General features: G+C 35.5%; 2 protein-coding genes and 1 non-coding gene across 3 annotated transcripts; 1 reads left to right on the top strand and 2 right to left on the bottom strand.

Moving 5' to 3' along the window:
• The first annotated feature begins 6,282 nt into the window (after positions 1-6,282).
• LOC114752995 (indole-3-pyruvate monooxygenase YUCCA6-like) lies at positions 6,283-10,146 on the top strand. The gene is made up of 5 exons (XM_028941671.1): positions 6,283-7,372; positions 8,003-8,251; positions 8,722-8,844; positions 9,007-9,284; positions 9,434-10,146. Exons 1-4 carry the CDS (start codon positions 6,656-6,658, stop codon positions 9,229-9,231), a joined length of 1,314 nt encoding a protein of 437 aa, XP_028797504.1. The 5' UTR covers positions 6,283-6,655; the 3' UTR covers positions 9,232-9,284; positions 9,434-10,146.
• Positions 10,147-17,042: 6,896 nt separating this feature from the next.
• Positions 17,043-17,115, bottom strand: TRNAF-GAA (transfer RNA phenylalanine (anticodon GAA)). The gene has a single exon. It is a non-coding gene; the product is annotated as a tRNA-Phe (tRNA).
• Positions 17,116-17,782: 667 nt separating this feature from the next.
• On the bottom strand, positions 17,783-21,575 carry LOC114752998 (GTP-binding protein At2g22870-like). The gene is made up of 5 exons (XM_028941673.1): positions 20,992-21,575; positions 19,946-20,015; positions 19,137-19,299; positions 18,416-18,634; positions 17,783-18,088 (listed from the first exon to the last, which is right to left on the bottom strand). The coding sequence occupies exons 1-4, from the start codon at positions 21,497-21,499 to the stop codon at positions 18,416-18,418; spliced, it is 960 nt and encodes a 319-aa protein (XP_028797506.1). The 5' UTR covers positions 21,500-21,575; the 3' UTR covers positions 17,783-18,088.
• Between the last annotated feature and the right edge of the window lie 9 nt (positions 21,576-21,584).

Genomic DNA, 21,584 nt, shown 5'->3' with positions numbered 1-21,584 from the left:
CATTTTTTTATTTTGATAAATTAAAGTTACTTATACTATGAACCGGAGAGGGCATGCACATAGTTCCAAGTTTCATAATGGGATTCATTTAGTAGGAAAAAGGGTAATTAAGTGATTCTATGTACTCGTCTGATTCTAATAAGTCACTTTCAATATGTTTTACACAGATCAGTAAAAGCCTTAAATTTCATTAACTATATTAAAAATTTAACAATTTTTTAACTTTATTTCTATTTAATATACAACAAACCTCCTGAAAGTAAAGTTAACACAAATAATAACTGAAGATTAAGTTTGTACGTTCATATAAAAATTTTCTCTATATATCCTATAAACATGACCAAAATTTTGTTCACTTTTTACTCTATAAACAATATTAGAAGAGTAATTATCAAGGATCTTTGTTGGCAAACAAAAAAAATTAAGGGACTTTATTTTAAAATATTTTAGTATTGAAACGAAATCAGATCGGCGGTTGATCTTATAAGTAAGGCCCCCCCCCCCCCCGCCCCACAAAAAAAAAAAAGGTTAATATCAGTAGTCATCTCGGTTTCTTGTCCCAGTGGATGAGATGACATCATCTGGAAATGCCCCCGGTTGGAATCAAATGATGAACTTCGTACCGAAAAAAGAAAACCCAATTCATATCTGACATACAACTAATTCAAGAAGTCAAATAATCTAATTCCTCAAAATTTCAACCAGCTAGTCGTTACAAATATGAACATGAAGAAATTTTTTTTTCTGTATTATATATATTTATAAAAAAACTGATTTTGCCAACATCCAAGGACTATATGCGGACCATTAAATCTATTGATATATTTTCACCTCCTTCCCCACCTACTGAATATTCAGACAAAAACGTAGAACTAATACCGTAATAATATTATATTCGATTTTTAATATAAAAACTAATTAATTAATTTAAATAGATTAAAAAATTAGTTATTTATAGTAAATATGTATTGTTTTTTATAAAATAATCTTACTAATTATGTATATTAGTCAGAACTACTATTTGATGAAACAATTAACATCTATAACTATTACAATGAGTATTTTTAAAAAAAAGATAAAGTGAATTGAGTTTTTATATTTAAAATAAAAAATATCAAATTAACTCTTATATTAAACACATAAGTAGTAATAATCAGCATTTATTAATAATTGATCATGGTATCCCTATAGAGATGATCGATCACGACAAAAGAAATTAAAACTAAGCAGCTCAACTCATGCCGATTTCACCACCACGAACTCCTGCTGCCTCTTCTTTTCACGGAGCCACAAGGTTTGTTTTCGATGCATCTCATAATTAATCACCGGATATTGACATTATTCCTACCATTTTTCTTTAAAAAAAAGAATGGACTGAATATTATGGAACAATTGCTCGCGATGGAGCGCTTACAGGCCACATAATGGTCAAGCTGGTGATAAAGACTGAAATTGATACCTGCTTCAGACACTTCTAATTACCTCACAATTAAAAAATATAACTAAATCATTCGTTTCGTCCGAAATAATTGAAAAAAAAAATCCTGGCCTTGTTTAAAATATTTTATGGATAGTTAGAAAAATGTTTAATGTCAGGCTTCATGTAACTAATAATCCACCTCGCAATATTCATTGAATAAATCTATGCGATTTTTAATAATTAGTATCCTAGAAATATGTCATCTTCTCTTCTTGAGATGCGCCCCATCTAATCTTATTATTAATAATTTTTATGTAGTATTAGTGGGCTCGCGTCCCCTTTTCTTTTCCTTTAATTTGTTTTTTTCTTTCTTTTGGTGGAATGCCATTTGAACTTTGATTTTATTGTGAACTGACTTGTGATTTCAAACTTCTGCATATAATGATGGGACTATACTAGTTTCCGACGTCCAGGCTTAATTTATGATCACATAGCAAACTGTTTAAATCGGCATGAGATCTTTTTGACCAGCAAAGAAGCATGAAATCTGAATGTGACTTATTTATTTTGATATTATTTAGTTTCTGAAGCGGGAAGATAAATTATCGTGATGTTTTTTTTTTTTAATTTTCGGGTTGACTGAATAAAAGTCGACATAAACTGTGCTTCATTATTACCTTTTAAATCAGCAGAACAACACTTCACAACCGCTGCAAAGTGGTGATGGTAAAGAGTGAGCATGTGTGAAATATTATATTCAGTTCACATCGAGCCACGTGTTTCTCGACTTACCCCACAGAGATTATACAAAATTTTTATATATATATATATATATGATGTTTATGTGCGCCAGAAAATACATACACTTGATCCGCTTCCCTCTTCCATTTTCCATGGTGGTACGTCGTGCTCTTGGCGAAAAAAGTTCAACCAAAATAAATGCTAAGTATTATATAGAATAATTATCAAACATCTCGAGATATCTATTATTTTATATAATGTTTTGAATCATGTTACTGAGTAGTATTAGTGATCTAATTTTTAAAAGGTGGTGGGATCAATTTTATGCTCAGAAAATTTTCAGTTGCCTCTATCAAAGCTCCAATAGTCAGCAACCAACGTCGTTGTGGAGGAATTTTTTTAAATATATATAAGGGCATTTAGATTATTTCACCAAAAACAATACCTCAATAATTCACAAGAATTAAGTTATTTTAAGATACTATTTTGGGATTTCCAGGTAGTTTATATATATATATATATATATATACACACACACTCCTCCATTCCTTAACGTAAGACTTAATTAGAAAATTAATATTGGTCCTATGTATAAGATCTATTTTTTATGTTTATGATTTTTTTCTCAAATTAATCCTATTAATATTTCTCAACAATAATCAATTAGAAGAGGGAGGAAGAAAATTAAAAAAGATGCTTAGAGTGTTTTAAAAAAAACATATTATATTAACTAATTTGCTTAAGATTATTAATTTAATTTAATTAGTTAATTATGTTTTACATTAAAGACCGAGTGAGTATATATATCTCGCTTTCATGAAATTTTATCAAACCATTTTGTTAAAACCTAGCTTATCATATATGTATATATGTATGTACATCGGGGGAGAGGAGGGAGGGGGGTGGGGGAGGGCCATGTCTGCAATGAAGAGGGGGAGTGAATAAGCTAACTGCATTGACAAGAGCAGGGGTGGCCCTCTTTCTTCCCTCCAACTTCCCTCTTTGCATGGCCCTCTTTCCTGCTTCTTCCCTTCGTTCTGATATTTTCTCTCTTTCTTTCTTTACACTTTAATTTCTATATTCCCTTGGCCCCCCCTCCCCCAAAAATTTATTTCTAATTATTATTCATTTATTCTCTCGCACATTTGAGGCCCCCCTTCCCTTTATTTATCAGGCACTTCTCTCACATATTCCTAATCCCCAACCAAATCGGCTGCCAGCCCCCCCGGCCCCCACTTCAACATCGAATCATGAAAATTTCATGATCACCAACGTCAATTCCCTCATTAGCCCCCCCAAGCCCTTTAATTTGTCATCTATTTTATTACATTAATTAATGCCTCTTTCATATATACTACTCCTCCGGTCCTTAATATAGGATCCAATTATTGAGTTAATTTTGGTTCTAAATATAAGACCCATTTATCATATTTATCAATTTTCTCTAAATTATCCCTATAGATACTCCCTCAACCATAATTAAGTAGAAGAGGAAGATGGGGTATTAAGAAAGATAATTATGGTATTTTAGGAAAAAACATGTCATGTTTCTTATAATTAACTAACTTACCTAACTTCTTTAATTTAATCAAATTAGTTAAATGGGTCTTATATTAAGGACCGGAGGAGTATTCTATATCTTGTTTCGTCTGATTATATAATATCCGGTGGCAAAAAAATATAATTATATCAGTATCCTTTTTTTCGAGTGATATTCTCGGAACCACATTTCCACTGCTCCATTCAGTGGTTCCTCGATCCCTACGGCCACCAGAAAACCGATATGCTTTAACCAGAAATTTGTTGTTTAATGGGCGTCCTTAGCATGCAAAAATAACAAGGGAAGAGATAAAACAAATCAAACTTCTTAAATATCTGTGGAATAATTAAATATTCATTGTAACATTTATAAACACAGTAAAAAATTTTTGGTTCAGAGACACATTGCCTGAGAATATTTTTTAGGAGCCCGTTAAAAAGTGGTATAATATCATCCTAAAATTGGAACAAAGATGCCCTTCGGTTAAAATATTGCAAATTTAAATACGAATGGATTATAATTATATAAAATTTAATTATTCATAGAGTGTGAATAATATGATTTATTATAAGTCTTATAATCTGAGAATGAGATTCTTACAAAAAGTAAAAGAAAATAGTTACCGGCGCATGAAATGGGCCGTCAAAGCGGCCCAAGGTGAGGGACACCATATAGCGCACTGAGAACGATGAGCTGAGCACCAGCTAAGCCGTTGGAGTTAATTCCTGTAAATTCGTATCATTATTGGATCCCACAATCAATTTAACTTCTCTCACAAATCATTTTCTCTTTAAAATCTTCCGTACAAATTAGGCTTCAATCTTCCTTAATTGCTCCTTTTATTACACTTAGCCTAACTGAGTGAAAGCCTAGCCATAACTTTAAAAATAATTTTAGAACATATCAAATAAATATGTGAGAAAAGTTCTGTCTCAAAAGTGTTTTTAGAAGTAACCAAACACCTCCTTAATTTTTTTTTTATAAAGTTTATTACACCTAATTTAACCAATAGGAGTAGTCTGTTAGCAAGTTACCAAGAATGAAGCCTCAAATCTAAATATTAGCCCCAGCATGATGTCTGTGTGATGTCTGCATGGAACGAGTTCTTCTTATCGTCTTACAAAAATATTCCTAAAAAACTTAATATAAAAACTCATAAATTCTTACTATCCTCTCTAACAGAGCAGCAATCTTTTTTCTTTTTTTTCCCCCCAAATAAAAGCTCTCCCAAAGCCAGTTATGGTCAGGATAGTGGGACTGCTACGCGGGATTCAATAGTACCTGTACATCAAACAAACACACGGTAGTTAAGTAATCCAATCGTACTAATTTGACTAATTTAAATAGATTAAAAAATAATTAAGTTAGTTATTTATAATAAATAAGTGATTTTTCCTAAAATATCATTACTGATTAAGTATACTGGCTAGAACTATTATTATTACAAGGACTATCTTGAAAAAAATGAACAAATATGGGAGACAAAGTGTGTTGGGATCTTATATTGATGATCAAAATAAAAGTCAAATGAGTTTTTATATTAAGAACCGGAGGTAGTACTATTTCCTTTTCTTAATATAAAACCTAATTTAATCAGTTTGATCATAAATATAATATCTCAATCCACTTTGTTTCTTATATTTATCTATTTTTTTAAAATAGTCATTGCAATAGTTGTATATGTTAAAAGTTTCGTGAACTAATAGTTGTAACTGATAAACTTATTAACAAAGATATTTTAGAGAAGATAATACCTGTTTATTATAAATAACTAGTTAAATTAATTTTTTAATCTACTCAAATTAATTAATTAATTTTTATATTTTATATTAATAATTGATATAAAAAGATTGATATGTGTTCAGTTTGAACATAAGATAGGTAAGAAAAATTATGTAGGGTAGGTTTTTAAAATGAAGAATAATTAAATAACCAAAAGGTTTCTTCCGGGCGGGTGCATATTCAGTCCCTTCCAGGTAACAACACCTTTTAACCACTTGGATTTTGCTCATATAAAGTAGAAAAAAGTTATTTGAAGATATATATTAACATGACAAGACGTTCTTTTTTTCGTCAAATATATATATATATATATATATCTTAAAAATGAAATATATTTAAAATATGTTCATTTTAACCATTAAATAAACTTATAAAATATAAATTTCAAAATTCTATTTTTTTATATATTTTATTGTATTGAGAATCATAACTTTAATTTATTCTTAAACGATTAAATCTATAATTATGTATATATATATCCTCACAAACATGCATTCAATAGATCTTTGCAAATTAAATTATTATTTTGTCAATTATAATTAGCGAGTATATTTTGTTTATAATAATCTAGATGAAGTTCAGAAAATTAACAATGACACACGCGGACACACTTGTGCAAAAAAGGTAAGTTTAACGTATCTTATCATGGAAGCAAAAAAGAAATAACTGTATAATTTAAACCCTATGAAGAGAAACGATTAAATATAATATATATGTAAGTAGAATTAGTAATTAAATATAGGTGATAAAAAATAGAAAATGAAGCGAAGAGGAGAGGAATATATATAAACAGATATCACCATCCTTCTCAGTGAGTCTCTGTCTGTGATGAATGCTGATATAGCCCCGTAGTTGATGCTCATCCTTCCTCCTAACCCACCCTCCTTTGAGCTTCACCCATTCACAAAACTAACTCCCTGCGACACAATAACCACGCACAAACATTCTTTCCCCACAAGTGGATAAGACCCTTCTCATTCCTTAATCCCCTCCAAAATCCAAGGATCATCCCCCCTTCACTTCACAATCAATCACACAAAAGCCTTTCTTCGACATGTTTTCTTCTCAGCCCTTGATCCTCGTCTTTAACCACCACTTTTGATACGCATAAAGCCACGGAGATTAATTGGTGTCCCCATTTTTCACTATCTCCCCTACACTGCATTTACTTGATGGACTACTACTGCGTCAGAGAGATAGAAGGAAAGCAAGCTCATGACCCTTTATTCACTCACAAAATGAGCAATAAATCGTCGTCTTCCCAGCGACGTTGCGTTTGGGTTCCTGGCCCTGTAATTGTAGGAGCAGGGCCTTCTGGGCTCGCAGTTGCAGCTTGTCTCAAAGAGAAAGGCGTCCCCAGCGTGCTTCTAGAAAGATCTAATTGCATAGCTTCTCTGTGGCAGCTCAAGACCTATGATCGTCTCCGCCTTCATTTACCCAAGCAGTTCTGCGAGCTCCCTCTCATGGGCTTCCCCAGCAATTTTCCGACGTACCCGACGAAGCAACAGTTCATAGACTACTTAGTGAGCTATGCAGAGAGGTTCGATATTAGGCCGAGGTTCAATGAGACGGTGAAGGAAGCGAAATTCGATTCGACGCTCGGGTTCTGGCGCTTGACGAGTGAGGGGAAGGCCGAGACGACGACGTCAACGGAATATCTCTGCCGCTGGCTGATCGTGGCGACTGGAGAGAATGCGGAGGCGCTGGTGCCGAAGTTAGAAGGAGCGGAGGAGTTCGGAGGGCCGATAAAGCACACGAGCTTGTACAAGAGCGGCGAGGAGTTGAGAGGGAAGAAGGTTTTGGTGGTTGGGTGTGGGAACTCGGGCATGGAAGTGTGCTTAGATCTTTGCAACCATAATGCTAGCCCTTCTCTTGTTGTCAGAGACACAGTAAGAATTTGCCTCGCTCTCTTTTCCTTTCTTGTCGCTTTTTTCCTCTCCTCTCTCAAATCCCATTAAAAGTTTTTTCCCCCCCTCTCCTCGAATTCTGAAAACTCTTATTTTAAACTTTTCGATTACAATAACAAATTCAAACGACGGAAAAAAGAAAAAGCCCATGTCAAGCAGAAACCCAGAAGGAGAGATGGGAAAATTCTCATTCATGAAACAGAAATTTCAATTAATTAAAAAAGAAAAGAAAAATATAAAAAAGGAGGAGGCACGTCTTAAGCTTGGCCATTAAAATGGTTGCAAATTGGTAAAGCCGTCTGTGTGTTAATGGTTGCAAGCGGCTCCAAGTTCCAAAGGGGTTGTATTGGAGGATCATGGTTCAGGAACTTTTAAATATTCTTTTGGATATTTTTCACTTTTCTTGGGATTCTCTCAAGCATGCGCAGAATGGGCTGGAGCCTAGCTAGAAGCAAAGACGATCATCAAACACACGATGAACTGGCTTCCTAGTAGCTTTTATTTATTTATTTTCTTGTGCTTTTCCCCACTTTGTACTGAGAAATCAAAATCATTCAGGGGATATTTTAATTTCTCTTACGATTTGACTAAAATCTGGGAGTGATGATGAAGGTGCACGTCCTACCACGAGAGATGCTGGGAAAATCAACTTTCGGGCTGTCCATGTGGTTGCTCAAGTGGCTTCCCATACGACTCGTGGATCGCTTCCTGCTCATCGTGTCGTGGCTATTGCTCGGCGACACTTCTCGCTTCGGATTGGTTCGTCCTCGCTTGGGTCCCCTTCAGCTCAAGAACCTTTCCGGCAAGACCCCAGTCCTGGATGTGGGTACCCTCTCCAAGATCAAAAGCGGACACGTTCAGGTACTCTTCCTTTCCCCTTTTCAATCATTTCATTTCCCACCTCCCTCCTCCCCTTTAGTTTCTTTTCCCCTTAATTTTTCAGGTTTTCTTTTTTAATCGAATTAAACTCAACTTGCCTCATTCGTTCTTGCTTTTCATGATTCCGTTGTAAGCACAACGAAATGAGATGACCCCTTCTTTTGTTTATATATATTCTTTGGGTGGGGGATAGTGGGGGTTGAGATTTTGGTATCATTATGTTTTTCTATCAAATCGTGCGTTCACATATAAGGTTTAGGTTTTCTTTTTATGGAGATTTTATGGAAAAGAAAATCTCAAAGCAAATGGACGGGGGAAAAGTTCGATATGTCAATCATGTTGGTTTTCTTATTTAATGAGTGTAATTATCTTCCCCAAGATTGTTTGTTTGTTTGTTTCAACTTTAGACAGAAACGAAATCTGAATGTGCATCAAACTCAAATCTTGTGTAGGTTTGTCCGGGCGTTAAGCGGCTAAAACGTCATACTGTGGAATTTGTTGATGGAGCGACACAAAATTTCGATGCCATCATATTCGCAACAGGCTACAAAAGCAATGTACCCTCTTGGCTAAAGGTATATATGCCGCTATTTCTATTTATATATACACTTTATACCCTTTTTTCTCTTTTCACAGCACACAACAAAGATCCCTGATCCCTCCTCTGTGTGTGTGAGTCCTGAAAATGATGTAAAGCAAAAAGGGATTTAAAAAAAGTTGATCTGGTATATGCCCAGGAAGGAGATATGTTCTCTGAGGAAGATGGGTTCCCAAGAAGGCCATTCCCTAGCGGGTGGAAGGGAGACAATGGGCTGTACGCTGTGGGTTTTACCAAACGAGGGCTTCTTGGTGCTTCCATGGATGCAAAGAGAATAGCTCAAGATATTGAACAGTGTTGGAAAGCGGAGGCAAAGCACAGTACTGCTTTTACTCGCTCACTTTTGCAGCAATCTAATTCATGATTGGTCGGGTTTCCCTTTTGGGTTTATCTGGTCAAGCTTTGTTAGAGCCAATGGTAAGAGATTCAGAGGCCCTATATTTGGAATGATTTATAAACAGTTTTCTAATAATAATTTATGAAATACGAGATAAATATTTAAAAAAATTTTATTTCGACTTATGTGAAATGTATTTGTAAATACTTTTAAACATGATTCCAAACAGGTTCTTATTGGGTCTCAGAACCTCAAGTCATTATTACCATTGGAGATTGATCATGGAGGTGCCTTTAGACACGGATAGGCTCAACACAAATATTGCTTCTACAGTCCACACTTTTTGTATCTCATCCAGAGTAAGGAGGCGGCCGTGAAATTCATTAAAATAAGTGTTTAAATTTTAGTGAGTTTTAATTGACTCCCGGGATGATCCCACCAGTGAAGATTCTGTGCAAAGAGGGGTTAGAAAAGTGAGTTAACAGGGGGAGATTTTTACCAGCTGACCTTCACCTTCACACGGATATTTACCAGTCAGAGCCAACCACCAGGCATGGAGGGAGAAGAAGATTTTGAATTGAAGTTGCAAGAGAAGGATGCTGATTTATTTTTCTGTGTTGGGGGGGCCTCATATCTTTCTGTACATCTTGTACATTACAATTTTTCCCTAAATTAGGTTTGACTTATTTAGAGAGGAAAGGGAAGCAGGGTGACAGAGAAAGAGTGTTTGGTATGTGATTGTTGTTTAACCTAGATTTCCACGAGTTCTTTTTTGAAAAGAAGGCATAACATCCCAATGTTTTTTCTCCCTTTCTTTTTGTTGCCTCGGATATTCTGCTGAAGCTTCATTCCTTCAGTTCAGATTTCCTTTTCTTTTCAGCTGGCCTGGATGGCAAGTCTGAAAGAAAGGAAGAAAGAAATGATGTTTCTTATGTTTATTAATGAAGATCTAAATATCATGTACCATTTTTCTGTTATCACTACTTGCACGCAATTTCGTTATCGAAATGATTTCATTCCAAGTAGGAGAGAGTGAGGACCACACCTCACCTATTAGCTAGCATCAACACAAGGCGCATTTAAAAGAAAACATGGAAAACCCAAGAATTGCAGGGAATTGCAGTGTAGAATATTTGGCTGCATTTATTCCCCATTTCCCACTCCCACCAACTTCATTAAATTCAACATGCTTCAGCTCAATCAGTTTTATCAGGGTACAAATAGTCTTGATAAGCAAAATATAAATACCATCAGAAAGAAAGAAAAGTGATTAAGCTAGTGCACAAGTCAAGAGTGACATTGATCGGATTCTGCGTAATCATATCACTGTGAGAAAAGAAATAGCCATTTACATCCTAAAACGGAAAAATGATTGCAGCATATGGGGTCAACCTTAATCTGGTGTCAAAACTGTCAATTCTGAGACCTCGAATCGGAAATAGATTTTGTTGTTTATTTCTTTCCTCATTTGCTACACACTTAGCTACACTGCCTCAAAATTTAGTACTACTCTTCTCACTACAGCCTACCTTTCAGAAAAATATAAAAAAACAAAAGGACCCCCCTTTTTCCTTACACTCTGCAGTTGATTTTTTTTTTCCTCCAGGACAACTAAACTATTGCCCCACAATTCGTACTTGTAATGTTTCACTTATTAAAAGTTGGTATCCATACACACTGTGTGTTTGTGTCTATACATCGTATATTAAACTATAGTATATGTAGTTTTATACTGATTCGGGACTTATTGGGACAAAAAGTGAAAAAGATTGAAGCTTTAAGCTGCTAGCTGCACATGGTTCCAACAAATATTGAGCAAAGCCAGCTTCCATCATTGAACTCTCCCTCGTCAAAGTCTTAACGAGGAAATCCCCCAGATGAGAGGACAAGGATTAGCGCAAATCAAGGAGAGATCAACTGTGATTATTCCGAGTTCCTTTCAACGTAACCCCAGTTTATTTGGATCAAAGTAGCCGCTCCATAATTAATATATATATCGAAATGGGTATGGTGTATATACTACCTTCAATCTACTTTATCTCTCATATTTATCTATTTATTTTAAAGTAGTTCTTGTAGTAGTTATACATGTTAAAATTATATCAAATGATAGTTATAGCTAAAACACATGATTAATAAAGGTGTCATAAGAAATACAATATCTAGCTAATTATTATAAACAACTAATTTAGTAAGCTTTTTTAATCTATTTAAATTAATTACCTAGCTCTTATATTAAAGACCGGATGTAGTGCTTGATTTGGACTAGACATTACTGTCGTTGTTGTTTTTTATATGTATATGTATATAAAATACTATCTCCGTAGTTATAATGCAAAATTTTAAAGCTCTATTTGATCCTAAATATATGGTGAAGATGTGTGATCAAATTCTTTTTCTAATATAGCCCGTTCTTGATTGTATCAAACTATTGGCATGTTTTCAATTCTCAGCATACTTTGTTTTCGGTCATTAATTAATTTCGACGAAGAACAAAATTGAGAAGTCGCATGATTTTTTATGAGTTAATGATACTAATCACCGCTCATTAAAAATCACGTTGCCCTATAATTAAGACGAGGGAGCACAGTGTAGATAGAAGGGAGATCGAGTTGGTTAGGGAATTAAGAACAGTTGGAGAAGGTTGAAAGTATGCCGACCATAAATTATTGAATGTTAAATGCGCACAAATCGAATTTTTGGATTTAGCATAAGACACTACCATACTTAATCACTAGCTTAGCTCCTAAAATTTGAGTACTTTAGAGAGAAAGAGAGAGAATGTAATCCCTATTTTGAGGCGACCGAAGATTATTAAGGTCTTTTGTCCCATAAAATCCTTATTAATCCTCCTTTGTTTGTCCTTCCTTCTCGTCCCTCTTCTTCACTTCCAGCAAAAATAATATTTTAGAACCAAAACAGAAAGAGATAATACTATCTCCCTTAACTACAAAATAAATCTTATATTTAGAATTAAAGGTAGGAACACTTTAATGCCCTATATTTTAAAAAGCCACACGTCAAGGACCTTGAGTTTTGCGTTTTAAAAACGTAATGCTATTTTATCAAAATATCTCTGCTTTATAAATTTTGTAAATCGGAGTTAAATACTCATTTAGAAATGGTTCAGGATAAAACATTTTTTTTCATACTTATTCTTTAGTTTTAAAAATGAGTGAAGTTGAAAACATATAGGGTATATAATAAGTTGAAAACAGAAAAACAATGAGTATAAAAAAATTTGTTGGGAAAAAAAGAAAACATTTTTTAATTAAAAAAATTTCAACTATGCTCTTAGAATTTTCAATGTAATTTTATAGGTTTTCTAACTTCAATGCGAGCTCGAGAATTCTGGTTAAATAATTTTTCCCTTTATGATAAACGTCAATAAAGAAAAAAACTGAAGTCCTTAATATTTTCAAATTTTAAATTCTTAAAATGCTATTATCGCTCTTGTTTGGTCCTAGAGTGGCATTTACCCTCCCACACCCCTTTCTCCACCTTAATTACTTTATTTTTTGGTTGCTAAGTCCAACAATTATACTCTGATTAGATACTTAATGATCATGATTAGAAATTAGCATCCCCTTTCACAAAAGCAGCACATAAAGTTTAAACCGCCCATCTAGGCAACTTTACCTTTCATGCTCAATTTTTTTCCTCTCGAAATTTAAAGTAAGTATGAGTGAATTTATATCTTCAGATTTTTTTTGGTACTGCAAAGTTATTTGAGTTTGAAAATTGCAAGAAGAAAAATAATTAAAAAATCATGCACACTTTTTTCGTACTCTTTAAGGTTTTGGTTGCCTGCAATATACAATATAATGATAATAGATTTTATATATGGATGGTCGATTATTGGGTTGAAAAAAAGGCAAACCGAATAGCTCATTCCCTCATGTTTGAGGTTGGTCATTGTCCTTCCATGGAATTAAGGGATTTATTTTTTGGGATTGAAAGCTGAAATATTATAATACCGTTATTGATCTTAATTATTAAAGAGAAATATTATTCTGCTCGGTCGAGAAAAGAAATATTATCCTGCTGCAATTGAAAGATGATTTTACAAATTCAATAATTACAAATAATTTTTTAATCAATAATATATGCAGACAAGATGTTGCTAATTAGATGATTAATTATAACTATGAATAATTTTCCTACATTATTTGCTCCGAGTATTCTGCTCATTATTTGATCAACTTTGCTTTCCATTCTTCTATAATTTATGAAAAACCCAAATGCAGATATAAAGTAAAAAAAAAAAGCATTTTTTCCCACAAAACACCATACATAATAATTCCATTCCAACAATTGCCCATTCCTATCGTCATTCACATTTTCACCGTCATACAAAAATTTGGACAATCAAAATGGGGCATGAATTTTTTGTTTTTGAAACTCTGCAAGAAGAGCTTCACTATTGTGAAAACATTATTAGAGAATCATCGCATAATAAAGGGAAAAAAAGGTAACTATTCCCTTACTATGACTGGACAGTAGCGTCATATATATTCATCCCCTCACTACGGCTGAATTATTATGACATGAAAATGATAATTAAGTGGTCTCGTCGATCAAATTCAAATAACTTAAAATGGTATAATCTTATACTATTTGTAACGATGGAGCCTGAGGATGGAGATGCCAATTTTTTTTCTCTTTCATGTAATTAATTAAGTCCAACTAAATCAAATTAACCACAACATATATTGGGTGAAGGAAAAAGTTGCAGAACCCATACGTATAACTCACTTTCAATCAACTTCAATTAGCCATAGTCACATCTCCCTTCCAAATTCTAATTCAGTGTTTGTACATTTCCTGAATAGCCCAACTCAAAACCCATCCCGTTTGAAGAAAATAGCCAATCTAACTCAAATCCTCTAGTGGATATTAGATATGGCGTGTGCTAGATTGGATATATAACGTTTAGCACTAGTGTATATCACATATTCTAATCAGAAGAATCTAGTTCCCATCATAGTCCCATCCCACATTACATAATTTGAGTAAGATAGCCTTTTGATATATGGTTGTACCGTTATTACATCTTTATCTTTTTACGGTAATTAATTGAAGCATGAAAAAAGCACAAACATTAAGAAAGGATGATATATGGATAATTAATTGCTCTTGACCTTTCAGAATTTTCTATTACATTCTCATTCACACTGTAAAAGCAACGCAATTTTTTTTTTTAAATGTAAGTAGTTAATGTAAACTTCTTTAACATTTGAAAATTTAGCAAGGAATCTAAGTTATTAACATGCGAAACCTAACATTCTTACTTTCTCGCTGCCATGGCCTAGGATGCATCCTGTTATCGCATGATACCGTTGCAATTTACATCTCGTATTTAGGATTGAAGGCAGTGCCTCCTCTATTATTTTTGGGGCAAAACAAAGCTGGAAGGCAGAAGCCTACAAGACTTACAAAACAATTAAATATATGATGGGTTTTGAAAGCCATTATCTAAATCATAACGCATTAAGAGATCTTGATAAGGACTGTGATTTAGAAATGTGTACTTAAAATAGAGAGAGAGAGAGAGAGAGAGAGAGAGAGAGAGAAGGGAGAGATGACCAATGAAAGAAGACAGAAATTATATAAGCTAAGTACAAATGTCGAGGCCCCATCAATTTGCTTTAAATCTTAGAGGGAATTGACTAATGTTTATGATATATGCACAATGTCGAGCAAGAGAGGTCAATTCATTGAACATAAAAAGCACGATAAAGCATGTATATTTATATGGCACTTGGGAAGAACAACAACTATACATCTATATATATATATATATATATAAAATGTGGTCCAAGCTAGCTATAAGGTAGATAATGTCCACAATATGATGATAGGGCAATTCATAAGGAAGGTACACACAGCGCACATGGCGACTAACCTGTTTAATCAGAATTCCTCAGAACCCTCATCATAATATGCTTTCATGACCTTAACTGCCTTCAATTTTTTGTGGTCCATTTGATAAATGCTAGCTTCATACTGTCATCACTATCTACGCGGACCATCTTTTCTTATTTTCTCTTTCATTTAATTTCGCGTATACGCGTGTTAATTCGCCAGATTATATGTGCAGCATAGTTCATTATTATTGATCAAACACGTGTTTTGCTGAAGATAAACTGAGAAAGATCGAGAGAAGACGTACGGAAGGGGTTGGAATGATTGTTTTCTCGTTCATTGGAAAGTCTGCCAAAGCAAGGCCATATCTCCGTAACTCCATTATATACATTACATGCAATAAAGTCGACGCCTATTTAATCATTATTTTCCTCGAGAGAGAGACAGATCAATTATTTGTTTCCATTACGAAATCTATTATTGTGCTTTATGAAGTTGACGCCTCTGAGTTTTCAAGTGAACTTGTGTCTTGGTTGTTGGAGGATATCTATGCATGCTCGGATTTGATTTGACCCACTGTTGTAACTAAATCCCACCGGCCATTTTAATTACAACTTTTTACTGTTGTAGTCGTCTAAACTTAACTGGGATAAACATTTGCGCACAAAAAGATATCAGGTGCGCGCGCCCAGCTATTTACGCATGGATAGATATCTAGATATTGTGAAATAGTTCTAACATGGCAATTGAAAAGCTATTAATTAAAGCTGCAGTACTGTAGTTAATATTTACATCCATGTCACTGTGGTTTTTCCGAGTCTTGCATGTATTTGAACATTTAAGAGAAGAACATGGCAGTCTCAACCACTCCTCTTTTCACTTAATTAGAAAACATTATATATATATATATATATAGTCATTGCACACACAACTGTATTATGTTATAGCTTGAGTGGAGGACCCACCATGAGGTTCTCAATCAAAATCTATATCCCCATATATAAAGCCTCGCGTACTCGCTTGTTGCTTTGTATTTGTATATATAGTGATTAAAGTGAGGCCTTGAATATGCTTTTTAATTAATCTGCAGACCGAAACTGATATCTAGTATCTGATTTAAACTTCCATGATAGATACACTTCCCATCTTGACCTAAACAAGCAAAAAGAAGCTTCATCTTTTCTCTCCCTCACTTTTGAAATATGTTTAGCTCTGTACTGGTGATGGGTGCTACCTCGTTTAGAAATCACAACACTCAAGACACCACCACCCTCCTACACAGCAGGTTTCCTTCACACACAAAATGGGCCCTCCAACAATATATATAGTAACTGGTTAGCTGATTAGGTTTTGAATGAGAAGAGAGAGAGGGAATAAAAAGCATGATCTAAGGATAGAGGGAGCGTGATGTACTACAAGAGAGCAGGTAAATAGTTAAGGCTTCCGTTTATATAGATCACGATTTGGAGACATTAATGCTGATGGAAAAGAAGGGTATAGTAGTCTTAAATTAAATGGAATTATACATATCTTTTATATATATATGAGTTGGTACTGCAGACAGTGAATCTTTACGAATATGCAGCAGTAATGTCGATTGAAGTACTACTGTGAGTGAGGCGTGGTGATCTCAAAAGTGAAAAGACGAGCATGCAATATTTTCCTTTAAAACCTACTGGGGGCAGTCTATATCACCTATCGAGCTCATTGTACCATCTCCTATTATTTAACCTCTCTTACTCCCAATTCGCTACCTAGCTGCTGCTTCGTACACTCCATGTTCTGTTTTGCTTTTAGCTCCCTTCACCAATTTATCATCATTATTCCACCAAATCCAAGATCAACTGGGCGGGTGGGGTACGGGTTTGCGTAGGAAAATTGTGGGTGGGCTAGCTAGCCTACATTCTAAAAGTTCTCTTTTTTTTTCAAAGGGAAAACCCAAAAAGCAGACAAAAGCAGGACAAAATATACCATGCGGTGAGCGTGGATCGAACACGCGACCTTCAGATCTTCAGTCTGACGCTCTCCCAACTGAGCTATCCCCGCGACGGCGAGGGATTGGCTATTATTTTTATAAAGTTGATAAAACTGACTCTTCCAACCCCACGATATAAGTTCCAGTTCAGGGAGAGTACTATGGGCTAGTGGAATTCTCGGCCATGGGCCTTTGGGATTGTTGAGTTATGAGCAGGCCCTATATAATCTTGTTCTGCCTTTCATCTGACAGGCCTAGTTTCTTGCAACTTAATTAATCAAGCCGACGTTCGGTTCGGTCTTTTTTCTTTTTGACCAAATGATATTAGGTTCAGTCAGTGCTTGTAACGTGGGACCGTAAAAATATATACGGCCCCGAAATTATACTTTCCAATCGGACCATTATGGATGTGCAACTCTAATTTTGTTCAACTAATAATAATAATAATAATAACAACACATTCCTTCAAGTCCCAGAGCCCCTTCAAATTATATCCCCGGATGGTTGGTTATATGCTACGACTTGTGCTGGTAATCCAGGTACCAAGCCTGCCTCCTCAGCATTTCCAAATGTCTTGCTTTAGTTTATTTCTGGAATTATCGTCCTAAACAACATTTAGATCATTGCATAATCGATGTTAGCCATCAGATTCCACATTTGATTATTTTTCTTCTGTTTTTTTTTTTTTGCCAACGATTATTTTTCTTCTTCATTTATTAGTATCGGGAGTGGACTCAGTTCCTGATATAAAATCCCATCCATCTGAATTTCTCAACCTTGGAAATTAGAACTTACAATACGTATATATCTGGTATTGTGAGAGAGAGAAAAAAAAAAGCTGGAAATCGTGTCGCTGAAAAGGCCCTCCGTTCAAGGAACAAACTTGGCTCCAACGTTTCTGTGTCTAACCTCCCTGTCAGTTGAACGGGACCTGAAGGTGCCTGGTCATTACAGTAATTATTCGCCAATGCATGAATAGGCCGGGAACCTCCCTCCATAGTCCATAGCATTTACGTTCAGAAACATGACGTTCTACATGACTATCTGCAAGGAAAAATCATAAAAATGTTTAATCCTTTTGTGTGGCTTTCTTAAATGCATTTCAGTTACTCCTTGATACAATATCACATGTTACTCTCCGGTTCTAAACATAAGACCCATTTTGTAGTGTAATCCTAGATATAAGACCCATTTTGTAGTGTATTTACACTACAAAATGGGTCTTGTGTTTAGGACTGGAGAGATATTTCAATTTGAATCCATTTTCCTATGAGTAGACACACGAGATTTGGTTGACATCAGAACTTAAATCCAGGTATGTTGAGTCTCTGACTAGTTGGCACGAAGAAGATGGGGCAAAGATTGATGCACCTAGTGCTTGAGCCAGTAATTTCGTAGCTGGGCCATATGGAGTAGTATTTCATCACGGCCCTGATTAGTGACACTGCTAGTCATTATCCAAGGGGGCACTGTCTGGAAGAAACCGCGAATCAACTCCTGAAAATCGTTTACATTTTCTTCTGGTCTTTTGCCTCCATTCTTTTTCTTCTTTCGCTTGTCACATTTGGTGAAGATTAATGTCATCGGAATCTGAAACAAAGATGGCACGGCTAGTATTAACCCACTTAGATTGCTCTACTCAATAAAATATCATAGCCGGGCTCTTATATTTGCCATTCCCCCCACATATACAGTAGCAGCAAAGCAAAGCAAGACCTCTAATAGATGTCATGAAAAATACAACAAGTGAGAGAGGTATTTTAGCATGCATATCAAAGTCTGAATGTGATGCTCTCAGCATGACAGGCAATGGAAGTGGCTCATATGTAGTGGTCAACTATTTGCACACACAAATTCTACCCAGAAACATGTATCGCCTGTGGTGGGATCCAAATAACTAAAGGAAGGGAGATGAAGATGAGCAAAACAAAGCAATAAGGTCATGCTATGCCCATCAGGTTTTGGAAGTACTCAGCATTCATTGGGGGGGGGGGGGGAGTTGAGAGCATCTACAGGTTTAATGGCCGACATAGTGCATCTAGCTTCACTAATTCTTCATTCATTTGATCAGTGAAGGAAGACAGATACATACCTGATTCTGACCCAACCAACTGGCATACTCAAGATCAATTTGTTTTGCAGGGATGCTAGCATCAATTAGAAGGAATACTGAAACTAAAGCTGATCGGTTAAGGAAATAATCCTTAGTGAACTTTGCCCAATCTGTTCTAAGCTCTTGAGGAGCAGCAGCATACCTATACAGTAGAACAAAATGGCTTATAGTTATCTCCAGCTACGTGAATAGTATATATAAGAGCACCTGAATGGGATTAATGTTTTCATTAGTTCAAGTCTAGAAGAAATAGTACAAACAAAGATGTTTGCTTGAATGACGGGGTGCATTTGACCCCAAAAAAGAAAAAAAAGAAACAAAAAAGGATGACATGGTGCAGACTCGAGATCCCGTGCATGCAGTAGAATGGCCTAAATTAATGCAGATCAGTGTCATGTCACCAGAATGCGGATGTTTTAGTGCTATATTTACATTATCCATTCACAATGACACAAGCAATAAAGAAGGGAACTTGATTGTAACAATGTGAGAACTATGAGGCCGACATACAGCAATATGAATCAAGGCTGACCAAATTGGTACATTTGCCAGGCTAGACAGACTAGAGAGATCAAAAGTATATTATTCGATCAACCATAAACCAGTGAGCTGTAAGAACTCAGAGATCATTCTGCCCAGAGTCTAGCACACTCAATGCTGTTCAGGAATCATATTAATTTGTCCCTATCATACATATATCAGTGACCATCACAACCGCATATAGTAAACGACTGCAATCTTTAGCATAGAAAGTATGGAGGAAGCGCATATATGGAAGTAAGCCATACCCATATCCAGGCAAATCAACCAGATACCAGCTATCATTGATCCGAAAATGGTTAATGCACTGTGTCTTACCTACAAAAATTGATCAAAGAGTGGGGAACGTTAGTAGGCGCATGTTCCAGACAAAAGTCAATTACCAACAAGTTCAAAATTCTCATTTTCATCCACCTTAACAAAATTAATGATTCAAGTTCATGTCGATGCTAAGCCTTCAGTTTAGATAATTTGCACATTACATGGCCAATTTTCGGGTCGGAGGGATTTTATTAAATGGCCAATTTTAATACTCTCAATACGAACAATGACAGAATATCACGCATATAATGGTTTGAACATCTTATTACGACATGGGTTATCTAAATCCTCTGTACTATCTAATCAAGTAGACAGTTCTGATTTCTTCTTCATGCCTATAAATCACAGAACGAAAGGTTTTATTTTTCCAAATAAATCATGTCCAATCTTTGAACACAACGAAGAGAGCATCATTGCGAATATGACTGCTGATGGACAGAGATGGTATTATCAAAAAATTCACTTGAACATCAGACCAAGATTCACTTAATCTCCAGGAAATAATCACACAAAGAATCCAAATATTTCCATAAAAAAACCTTAATGAAAACCTGCATGTCAATCATGGGAGTCCACAAAATTTTACTTTCAGCACAGCAACCTAACGATAATCATAGAAAATATTCATCAGTTCGTGCACTACGCCACAGAATGGAAAACTTGGGATTCTTGAAAACCCGCTCCCCTAGAACATGAAATATACTCCCACAAAAGTGAAAATTCCTCGAACAAATTCGGGTTTGTACAATTCAAAACAAATATGCTGGTCAGTAAATTGATTGTGAATTTAGCACAGATTCTTTCATCATCAACTCAGCCATTCAGTTCTCTTCCTAGCCGACTTCAAACAGTTTTAAGCTGAATTTTTTTAATATAAAAACACAAAGATTCATGTTCTGTTTGCTCAGTAAGCAAGCAGTGAAACATTTACTAGCACAAGAACTTGAAACGGAGCAGTGCGTTAACCACTGACCGGGTTTCTTTGATGTTAGCGCCAACTTCTTGCGCCGCACAAGCGAATTGAGCAATGAAGATTTTCCCACGTTGGATCGTCCAACAAGCGCAAATTCGGGAAGCCCATCAGAAGGGCAATCCTCAGTTCTTACACTGCTTTTGACAAATTCAGCTTGCAATACCTGTGCATCCCTGGCGTACTTGCTAAGCACAATGTTAGAGCCCTTCAAAATTCTAGTGCTCAAGTTAGCACTATCGCTCGAGACATCGGTCTCAGGGGGCACAAAAAGCTTCTCTAGTGAAAATTCTATGTGGTCCTCAACCGGAGTTTCTGGGAAGTGACTAATAGGTATGGGTTCGGAGGTGGTGAGGGTGGATTTGGGTGCAGGAAAGACTGTGCAAGTGTTGATAAAGAAGGTATTTTTGCAGGGAAATTTGTGGCTTGTGAAGGGATTGAAGTGGGAAGAGAGAGAATGCGACGAGGTTAGCATGGAAAAACGAAGCCTTGGGAGGTGAAGCAGAGCCATCTCCTCCTATCGTCGACTTGCAAGCGCTTGTTATCAGGGGCTCAAGCTAGCGTGTCCAATGTGCAAAGCATGTCAAGTCGACGCA

Source organism: Neltuma alba, unplaced genomic scaffold (assembly GCF_004799145.2).
Source record: "Neltuma alba isolate B1F8T4 unplaced genomic scaffold, ASM479914v2 tig00007629_pilon, whole genome shotgun sequence".
NCBI classification, from domain to species: domain Eukaryota; kingdom Viridiplantae; phylum Streptophyta; class Magnoliopsida; order Fabales; family Fabaceae; genus Neltuma; species Neltuma alba.
Note: the sequence above shows the minus strand (reverse complement) of the source record. Positions and strands in the feature narration are given on the sequence as shown.